The following is a 10,492-nucleotide window of genomic DNA, read 5'->3' as shown; positions in this document are numbered from 1 at the left end:
AGGGCATGCCAGGAGCAGCACCAGGCATACCTGAAAATGAAGTGTCAACCTGGTGAAGCCACCAAACAGGACTACTTGCACGCCAAACAGCAAAAGCAGCAAGTGATAGACAGAGCTAAGTGATCCCACAGCCAACGGATCAGATCTAAGCTCTGCAGTCCTGCCACATCCAGTTGTGAATGGTGGTGGACAATTAAACAACTCACTGGAGGAGGAGGCTCCACAAATATCCCCATCCTCAATGATGGAAGGACCCAGCACATCAGTGCAAAAGATAAGGCTGAAGCTTTTGCAACAATCTTCAGCCATAAGTGCCAAGTGGATGATCCATCTTGGCCTCCTCCAGTGGTCCCCAGCATAGCAGATACCAGTCTTCAGCCAATTCGATTCACTCCACGTGATATCAAGAAACGGTTGGAGATACTGGATACTGCAAAGGCTATGGGCCCTGAGAACATTGCGGCAATAACTTGTGCTCCAGAACTTGCTGCTCCCCAGCCAAGCTGTTTCACTACAGTTACAACACTGGCATCTACCCGGCAATGTGAAAATTGCCCAAATATGTCCTGTACATAAAAATCAGGACACACCCACCCCATCAGTCTACACTCAATCATCAGTAAAGTGATGGAAGGTGTCATCAACAGTACTATTGAGCAGCACCTTGTAGGAGCATCTTTCCCAACCCAGGACAAAGACTCAGGAGGCAGGTGGGATTCAGGCAAGTGGAAGATGTTTTTTCAAGCAGAAACCAGTTTGTGCAGGGAGCGGGCCAAAGGATCTTCCCCAAATCTGGCTTCAGAAGATAGATCAATGACAGACCCTCTGCTTTGATAAAGAATTACAGCAATCAAATACAACGTAGTCATCGTCCTTCCCCTTAATCCAAACACCCAGTCCTGTGGGACACCTAATCAATGATGGGCATTTCCATGGATAGCCCCAGGTTCCCCATGATCTTATGGTATTAGCTCGATATTGTAATCACTAGGCCTTGGGATCTTTCTGTGCATCCTATTCATTTGCATTCCAAAGTTTAATGACTATACTCGTTCAGGTCTTTCTCAGGCTTGTTTATCTGGAAGGACAGCTCAAATTCTAATACCCATTAAGTTTTGGTACTGTCTTTTATCACATTCAGTAGTCCTTTTATTTTCCCACTGTCCCAATTACATACTGTAAAAATAAAAAGTCAGTTAGTTTTAACTAACTGTTATAAGATTAACTTCTGTTTTAAAGTTAATTATAAGTGTAACATTATTCAACTACTTCTACTGTCAGCAGTTTGTAATTTATGGTAACACAGTGTAGAGCTGGATGAGCACAGCAGGCCAGGCAGCATCAGAGGAGCAGGAAAGCTGACGTTTCGGGTCAGGACCCTTCTTCTGAAATGGGGAGGGGGAAGGGGGCTCTGAAATAAATAGAGAGGAAGGCGTGGCGCTGGGGAAGGTAGGTGGGATAGCGATAGGTGAGTGCAGGTAGGCAATGGTGGAGATTGGTCAGTGAGGTGGGAGGAGCAGATAGGTGGGAGAGAAGACGGACAGGTCCAGGAGGCAGGGATGAGAGGGAGGGTTGATCATGGGATGAGGCTGGGGGTGGGGAGATTTTGAAACTAGTAAAGTCCACATTGAGACCATTGGGTTGTAGGCTTCCAAGGTGGAACATGAGGTGCTGTTCCTCCAGTTTCTAGGTGGCGTCGTTGTGACACTGGAGGAGGCCCAGGATGGACATGTCGTTCAGGGAGTGGGAGGGGGAGTTGAAGTGGTTCACAACTGGAAGGTGTTGTCATTTGTCACGAACCAAGCTCAGGTGCTCGACAAAGCAGTAATTCATGGGTTGTGATCAATCTATCTTGTTCAGGGCATAAGAGAAGGTATCTCCTGAGGCTAATTAATCTTTACATCTAAGCTTAAATTTTTTTAAGCGTTTATATTATATCCTGGTTATGTATTGAAACCAACTTCTATGATTAGAGCATTTTTAGCTAAAAACTATTTAATATTGCTGGTAGCTTCAAAGAGGCAAATATTTCCTACAAAATAACGTTAGCTGTTATTGTGTGAGCAGGCTGTTTAGTTTTGCTTAGCTTCTGTCTGCCATCTTGTAAGCAGGTATGGGCCGCTTAGTGTGTTCAGGTACAGGTCACCCCTACATACCTCCTCAACAATAACCTGCTCAGTGACGCCCAGTTTGGGTTCTGCCAGGGTCACTTAGTTCCTGACTTCATTTACAGCCTCAGTTCAAACATGGACAAAAGAACTGAATTCCAGAGGTGAGGTGAGAGTGACAGCCCTTAACATCGAGGCTGCATTCTACTGAGTGTGGCATCAAGGAGCCTGAGCAAAACTGGAATCGATGGGTATCAGGGGGCAATCTCTCCGATAGTTGGAGTCGTACCTGACACATAGGAAGACGGTTGTGGTTGTTGGAGGTCAATCATCTCAGCTCCAGGACATCTCTACAGGAGTTCCTCAGGGTAGTGTCCTAGGCCCAACCATCTTCAGCTGCTTCATCAATGGCCTTCCCTCTATCATAAGGTCAGAAGTGGGGATGTTCGCTGATGATTGCACAATGTTCAGCACCATTCGTGACTCCTCAGATACTGAAGCAGTCCATGTTCACATGCAACAGGATCTGGTTAATATCCAGGCTTAGGCTAACAAGTGGCAAGTGACATTTGCGCCACATAAATGCCAGGCTATGACCATCATGAACAAGAAGCATTCTAACACTGCCCCTTGGTATTCAATGGTGTTACCATCATTGAATCCCCCACTAACAACATCCTGGGGGTTATCTTTGACCAGAAACTCAACTGGACTCATCACATTAACACAGTGACTACAAGAGCAGGCCAGAAGCTAGGAATACTGCAGCGAGTAACTCACCTCCTGACTCCTCAAATCCCATCCACCATTTACAAGGCACAAGTCAGGAATGTGATGGAATATTCCCCACTTGTCTGGATGAGTGCAGCCCCAACACAGTCAAGAAGCTAAACACCATCCAGGACAAAGCAGCCCTCTTGATTGGCACTACATCCACAAGCATTCACTCCCTCCAACACCGACACTCAGTAGCAGCAGTGTGTACTATCTACAGAATGCACTGCAGAAATTCACCAAAGATCCTCAGACAGCACCTTCCAAACCCATGACCACTTCCACCTAGAAGGACAAGGGCAGCAGATATATGGGAACACCACCACCTGCAAGTTCCTCTCCAAGTCACTCACAATTCTGACCTGGAAATATATCACTGTTCCTTCACTGTCACTGGGGTCAAAATCCTGGAATTCCCTCCCTAATAGCATTGTGGGTTAACCTACAGCAGGTGAACTGCAGCGTTTCAAAAAGGCACCTTCTCAAGGGCGACTAGGGACGGGGGCAAGAAATGTTGGCCCAGCCAGCAACACCCAAATCCCACAAATGAATTTAAAAAATCCTTGCTTTTCCTGACATATTGTCATACAGTCATAGAGATTTACAGCACAGAAACACACACCCTTTGGCTCATAAATTCTGTGCCAGTCAAAAACAACCACCTAACTATTCTAATTCCATTTTTCCCAGCACTTGGTCCATAGCCTTGCACACCTTGGCATCACAAGTGCACATCTAAATACTTCTTCAATGCTATGAGTGTTTCTGCCTCTGCCACCGTTACAGTCAGTGAGTTCCAGATTCCCCTAACCTTTGAGTAAACCATTTTTCCTCACTTCCCATCTGAATCCCCTGTCTCTTATCAGAAATCTATGCTGCCTGTCATTGATCCCTCCACCAAAGGGAAAAGTTCCTTCCTATCTATCCTGTACCTCATACTTTTCTTTATCTCAATCATGTCTCCCCTCAGTCTCCTCTGCTCCAAGGAAACAACCCCAGTCTCTCCAATCTCTCTTCACGACTAAAACTTGACTAGGCAACATCCTGGTCTGCAGTCTTCCAGTGCAATCTCCTATAATGTGAATTCCAGAACTGCACACATTACTCTTGCTTTGGCCTAACCAATGTTCCATACAATTCCAACCTAACTTCTCTGTGCTTAACCTCTATGCCTAAGCTCATAAAGGGTAATATTCTAAAGGGAGTGTAGGAGCAGAGTCACCTGGATTTATATGTATCTGAGTCAATATAGGTGGCAGGACTGGAGTAGAGAGCTATTAATAAAGAATGCAATAGTCCAGTCTTCATCAATCATGTCATAGAGTACAAAAGCAGGGAGGTTATGTTGAACTTTTCTAAGACACTAGTTAGATCTCAGCTGGAATATAATACAGCTCTGTGAGGTCACAATTTAAGTCAGACGTGAACGTACAGTTTAAAATCATTATTAAGTTTGCATCCACTGTTTTATTTTCTGAGAGGATTTTTCACATTTCTGCTATTGTCTGTGTGACAAAGCGGTTCCGAATTCCTCTCACACAATTTATTGTGTTAAGAATCAATGTAAGTTCAAATTAAATTTTGCGTTGAGGCACAGACAGATGAGAATCACATTGTCTTTTAATGCATTCTTTATTTTCAACAGGATACATTGGAACATTATATTAGGGTATAAGTGAATTTATAGGTTAGTAAAAGGCAACATCTTCCTCAAAATCCATGAATGTTCTGCTTTCGGTGTAATTATGTGAAAATGACACACAAACAAACTGCATTCATTGACCATGTATGTTGAGATACTTTGAATGCTTAAGTGTCATGTTGACATTCTCTTATTACAAGTTATGCATTGCATTGAGCAATTAAATCAGCTGATTAATTTCAAATTAAAATGTAACAATTGTATTGCAAAAGAGTTAGTGATTAAGCTTTGTTGAGTAGCTAATTTTGTTTAATACCTATGATTATATATCCATCTTCTCAAAGCAACATTCTCTAAGTGTTGGAATACAGCGAAGTGGCAGAAAAACATGTCAATTATTCACAGCCTAGCCACGGTTGTCGTTCAAAACTTGCTATCAGCCTTTGAAACCTGTTGAATACACGCACAGAAGATCCAGTTATGAGGTAAAATCTCCCTGTCAAATGGAAAAGAAATGTAATTATTATTTGTTTAAAACATGGGAACCAAATTTCATTGTAAGGTTCATCATTGTCGTGTTATAAGTCTGGCAGGTGACCAGGAGAACCTCCTGTCTAACAGCATTGTGAGTCTACCTGCACCAAATGGGCTGCAGCAATTCAAGAAGGCAGCTCACCACCACCTTCTCAAGGGCAACTAGAAGTGGGCAATAAATACTAGGCCCAGCCAGGGTCACCCACACTCATTTAAAGTTTTGGCAAAGATCTGTAGCTCGGGTTGTGGGTGATGTTGTTGACTTGCTCGCCGAGCTGGGCTTGTTCTTGTTCAGACATTTCATCACCATGCTAGGTGACATCATCAGTGGATCCTCCGATGAAGCAATGTTATTCTACTCTGCTTGGAATTCATACTGTCCGGTCCTTTCTGGTGAGTAGTCTACTCCCTGGCTGGGGTCATGTACTTTATACCTTGTTTTCTGAATCATCTCCTTTAGACACTCCTTCTCTTGTTGCAGTTGTACCTGGCAATTTTGGACAATATGACCCAGTTACCTACACCTGCAGCATTGGATTGCTCAAGTCCAACATGCTGACTCCTTGCTGCCACTTTTGCCACATCATTCGACGTTTGGTACCACGCTCTGTAGAGTATCTGGTACTTTATACACCCAGGTATTGTCACTCAACTCTGTTGCTTTGCTGGTGGCCACCTCCATTGAGGTAGCAATTTCGAAAGCTGCCTTGAAATCCAGGTCTGTCTCTGTTAGTAGCTACCATTAGATAGCTTTGTGTTGGAGGCTAGAAATGGCCCCACAAAAAAAACTTGAAGGAATCCTCTGAATTTCCAAAGCTCCACCAGTCTCTTTTAAGGCAGCCACAAATTGGGCAATGGACTCTCCTTTGTGATTGATCCCAATGGTACTCCAGAAAACCAGTATCATTACGTCTTCAGCCAATTTATTCGCCTTTAAGAGTGCATTAAAATGTTTGGTGTACAGAACAACTTGCTGTCTCTTCATCAAGTGGCACTGCCACTCCAAATTGACTCACTGTTTTGCTTTTCTGACACTCGATTCTAGTAGCCAATTGCATCCCGAGTCCCCTCTGTGGATGCTGTCTGCATTGGCCACTCCCTGTCTGACTGTGTTAGTGCGCTGTTCTTCCCTGGTACTGACCACAGCCCGAGTTCCCTCATATCCACTTCTCTTAACATTACCCCTATATTTCCCCACTCCATTTCCAAAATCCGGGTGATGTCCTTCCTCCCAACAAGGTAGATGGAGGGTGCATTTGAATAGGGAATACTTTATTGTGCATCCTCTCAGCTCCACAGTCAGTTTTAGACCATCTCCTCTAGCTCCTGCTCAGTGTCACCTGACCCTTAAAGAGGCAAATCACACCCAGCTACATACATAACATGGACCATTCCTCATAAGACAAGCCCTTCATTTCCATGGTTATTACTGTAAACCTCCTCTAGGCCCCTTCCAATGCCAACACACCCTTCCTGAGATGTGGGCACCAAAACTGCTCATAATATTCTAAATGTGATCAGACCAGAGCCTTATACAGCCTCAGCAGTACATCTCTGCTCATATATTCTCATCCTCTTGAAATAAATGCTAATATTGCATTTGCCTTCCTAACTGCCAACTGAACTTGGATGCTAACCTTAAGACAATCCCAAACTAGGATCCCCAAGTCCCTTTGCACTTCAGATTTCTGAGGCCTTTCCCCATGAATAAAGTGGTCTATGCCTCTATTCTTCCTACCGAAGCCCAGGCGAAGATTTAAGTCTCAGAGTATCACTGAGGAAGTCCATTTTCTCAGTTGCTGTTTTACTGACGGAATGGCTGGCTAATTCATCTGGTCTCAAACTCATTTGAGGATTGAAAGCAATGCAAATCAGGCATAATGAGAGTTTAGGACTGGAGGGTCCCAGTTTTGAATTTCAAAATACATGTGGAGCATTCATAGATGTGCAGATAAGAAAAAAAAATGCATTATTTATTTCAGTTTTTTTACGTTTAGATTAAAGAACACAGCCAGGATGAGACAAAACTAAGCAAAAAATTTCATGCAGTTGTCATGTTAATGCTGTTCCAAAGAGATTACCGACATAATCAGTATTGAATGTTGCAGCCAGATTGTGGATTTGAACTTACTGTGAATTTGAAGAGCTGCATCAACATTGGAAATTCCTTCAAAGATGTCACTTATTAATCTCGGGCTGCTGCTGCTCATTCGATTTTGTCGTATGCCATAACTAAAGAAAAAAATACAAAATACTGTATTGTCTGTCCTCTGAGCAAGACACACAACAAAAGCAACAGAAAACTGGTTGAGGATTATTTTATATGAAGCCAATACCTCCAAAGTTGATCTCCTACAAAGAACAGTATTTTTCTTCCAATGTACAATGCAGCATCTATTTTACTAACATTGCTTGGAAAACCAAAATCAGTGATATTCCTTGGGAATCCTGGTCTCAGTAAAGTCCGATGAAACTTCCAGTATTGAGATCCTGTACAATGAACAGCATTCATTTAATACATAAGCATAAAATGATTGATTAAACCCATCACCCAATCTTATGGCATAACAGAATACAAAGTGGTATACATTTCAGATACTCTTAAGCACAAATCAACTCACATTGAATGCTGGCATCAATGGACTGTTATGGTACTCCAAATATTTGGAATAATTGATATAATAATCAACTATGAGGAGGAACATGAAATCATAACTTGGAAATCATGACTGGAAGGATGATCGTAATAATTCTACACGTAGTAATAAACTCTCTCAAAATGCCTGTGCATTCAGGAATATCCATGTGGCTCAATGACTTCACTATTGTAATAGGAAATAAATAAGCAAGACTGTCTGTGCTACTCTCAGTTGCTGATTATTTATACAGAGATCAGTCTTTCAAGTTGATCCTGACTTCACCATCTGCATTGTGTGTGAAAATGTGAGCAATTGGAATAGAATTTCCAGGGAGCTAATGGAAGAAATTAGTGTTGATTCATTCAAATACAATTAGACCGATGTCTTACACAAAATAATATCTTGGGTTTCAGTCCATTAATTTGAAACATAGCATGTGATGAGTGTAACATGCCTAGGAGAGAAAGGGGAAGTTGAATCAAATAGCTGTGAAATAGTCACCTGCACCACTAAAAGCACAAAGAGAGATGTTTCCAGCCATTTCCACCAAAGCTCTGTCACTACACAGGTGTCAGGAAATGGCATTGGTGTATTGTGGGTGCACCGTTAATGTGCAGAGTGTGTTGTTTGGTCATGATCACATGTTTTGGACTGTGCAGGACAAGGTCACATCCTTTCACAATCACTGCCAGACGATGATACAGCTGCTTTTAGGACCATTCCTGAAATAGTTGCCAAAATGAGCCATGAGAGGAGGCAGCTGCTGATCAACATGGATGGATGCCTCCACAAAATCACACAGGTGCAAAATATGGCCCACTCCTATTCTTATCCAGCGCACATGTTTGGGGCCAGAATTCTGGATGTTGGCCTTCATCATTTTCACAATGATGGAGAGGCCTTTCATTGTTACAAAAATCCAGGCCTTTGCCAATCAGATCTCCAGAATTTGCTGCTCAGTTCATGCCTTGTGGCTGTTTACTTCCCATCACTGTCATCTCACCTCCAAGTTATTTTTGTGATCTTGCTGGATTTGCATATTATTTGACCACTAAACTCTGCCTAGGTATGTTTTTGACACTGTAATTATTGTTAATGTAATGCTAAATCAATTAATCAATCTTCTCTGCCCAGAAGGGGAACAATTTGAAGTATTGACTCCTTTTTCCTGCTTGTAATCAATTTGTCTTCATGACGTTAAACATGAAAAATTGCACAAAGGTCCCAGATGAGTGTTGCCACAATTAACTCTTGTTCCAGCAAGTTACAATCCAAACTACATACAAACTCAACAATGAAGGTAAAAGTTGAACTTATTGCATATACTGCAGCAAGTTTTGATCCATGTATTACACTTAATTTAAGTAAAACTCTGGATAAAACTGTAAAACAAACATAGGTGATGTATGACCATTATGCATCAAAGACAATATAATATTCCTGGTATGGTAATAGATTCATTACAAAAAAAATCAATAGGCAAAGTGTAACCTGTAAAGAAAATAATATTCTGTCTGTTGCGGAAGAATCTCCTTCTGTAGTATCTCCAGCGGGATGGAACAGCAACAGCAGCATCAATGTTTGACATGATATTTGGCCAAGTGCCACTAACTGGCAATATCCTCGAATTACGTGAAATCTGAAAGAACCTGCAAGACAATGATGAACGTTGCATCAGTGGTGAACCTGATGTGATGGGCTTATTTTCTACATTTCTGTTGATAGCTGGAACTCTGAGTTATCAGTACATAATCAGGAATGACCACAATATCCTTTAGCTCATCTTTATTGTGGAAAAATTTCTGTGCTGGCTACGTATAGCAAAGTTGTAAACATCTTAGTCAGGAGTTTATATTACTATTTTGAATTGTTTTATTTCAGTGAATTGCACATGAAATTGGGCAACCAGACAAAGCACAGATTTTGGGCAGTGCATAGCAAGTTCCCAAAAGATTAGGAGGAAGGGTCACTGGATCCAAAATGTTGGCTCTGATTTCCCTCTACAGATGCTGCCAGACCTGCTGAGCTATTCCAGCAATTTCGGTTTTTGTTCCCAAATGATTGTGCTCAGAGCTGGGCCAGACCACACTCCTGGCCATGCAACCCCAACATTGAAATCCAAACACGTCAAATGGTTCAGTAATTCAAAGAGGCTTTTAACAGTAAGATTGCTTTAGATGCCAGGACATTGATCAGAACATTTCAGAAACTTATAGATATTTCAATCTCTTAGGTTGTGATTAAACTGAGAACTGAGTAACAAATACAATGAGCAAATGCTTTTTAAAATTAAGTTTTGAATCATGGAAGATTTTAAGTTTGGTGAATGGTAAATTGACTTGAGTGGAAACTTAAGCAATTAGAATATTTCTGAAATTTGATCGCATAATGACCACAACTTATTCTCAAGTTAATGATTGTATCCAAAGTGGAAAATCTTATCCGTGCTTTTTAAATGTATTTATGAAGTTACTGCATGCAGAAATCTTTCCCCATAAAGGACTCTATAGCAGGTAAAAACAATCTGATGGTTGATGCTTTTTCTAAGGGAAGCTCAATCACGGGAATAGTGCTGTCCAGTGAGTATAAAAGAGAACTGCCAGTAATCTGAACAAAATACATTGTACCAAAAGTAACAAATCCATCAGTATCTGGAAAAAAGCAAAAACAAGTTAACAATTTGGGTTAGAGATAGTAGGAACTGCAGATGCTGGAGAATCCGAGACAACAAGGTGCAAGGCTGGATGAACACAGCAGGCCAAGCAGCATCATAGGAGCAGAGAGGCTGACGTTTC

General features: G+C 41.8%; 1 protein-coding gene across 1 annotated transcript in view; it reads right to left on the bottom strand.

Moving 5' to 3' along the window:
- Positions 1 to 4,495: 4,495 nt before the first annotated feature.
- The window catches only part of LOC125483335 (macrophage metalloelastase-like), a 29,043-nt gene continuing 23,046 nt past the window's right edge, over positions 4,496 to 10,492 (bottom strand). The window contains exons 7-10 of the mRNA XM_048598223.1: positions 9,189 to 9,346; positions 7,395 to 7,548; positions 7,190 to 7,290; positions 4,496 to 5,020 (exon numbers count right to left, since the gene is read on the bottom strand). Of these exons, the coding sequence (XP_048454180.1) occupies positions 4,920 to 5,020; positions 7,190 to 7,290; positions 7,395 to 7,548; positions 9,189 to 9,346 (514 nt within the window). The 3' untranslated portion in view covers positions 4,496 to 4,919. The remainder of the gene's footprint in view (positions 5,021 to 7,189; positions 7,291 to 7,394; positions 7,549 to 9,188; positions 9,347 to 10,492) is intronic.

This window comes from Rhincodon typus, chromosome 6 (assembly GCF_021869965.1).
Source record: "Rhincodon typus isolate 14 chromosome 6, sRhiTyp1.1, whole genome shotgun sequence".
Lineage (NCBI taxonomy): Eukaryota > Metazoa > Chordata > Chondrichthyes > Orectolobiformes > Rhincodontidae > Rhincodon > Rhincodon typus.
This window is presented reverse-complemented; position numbering and strand designations above follow the sequence as displayed.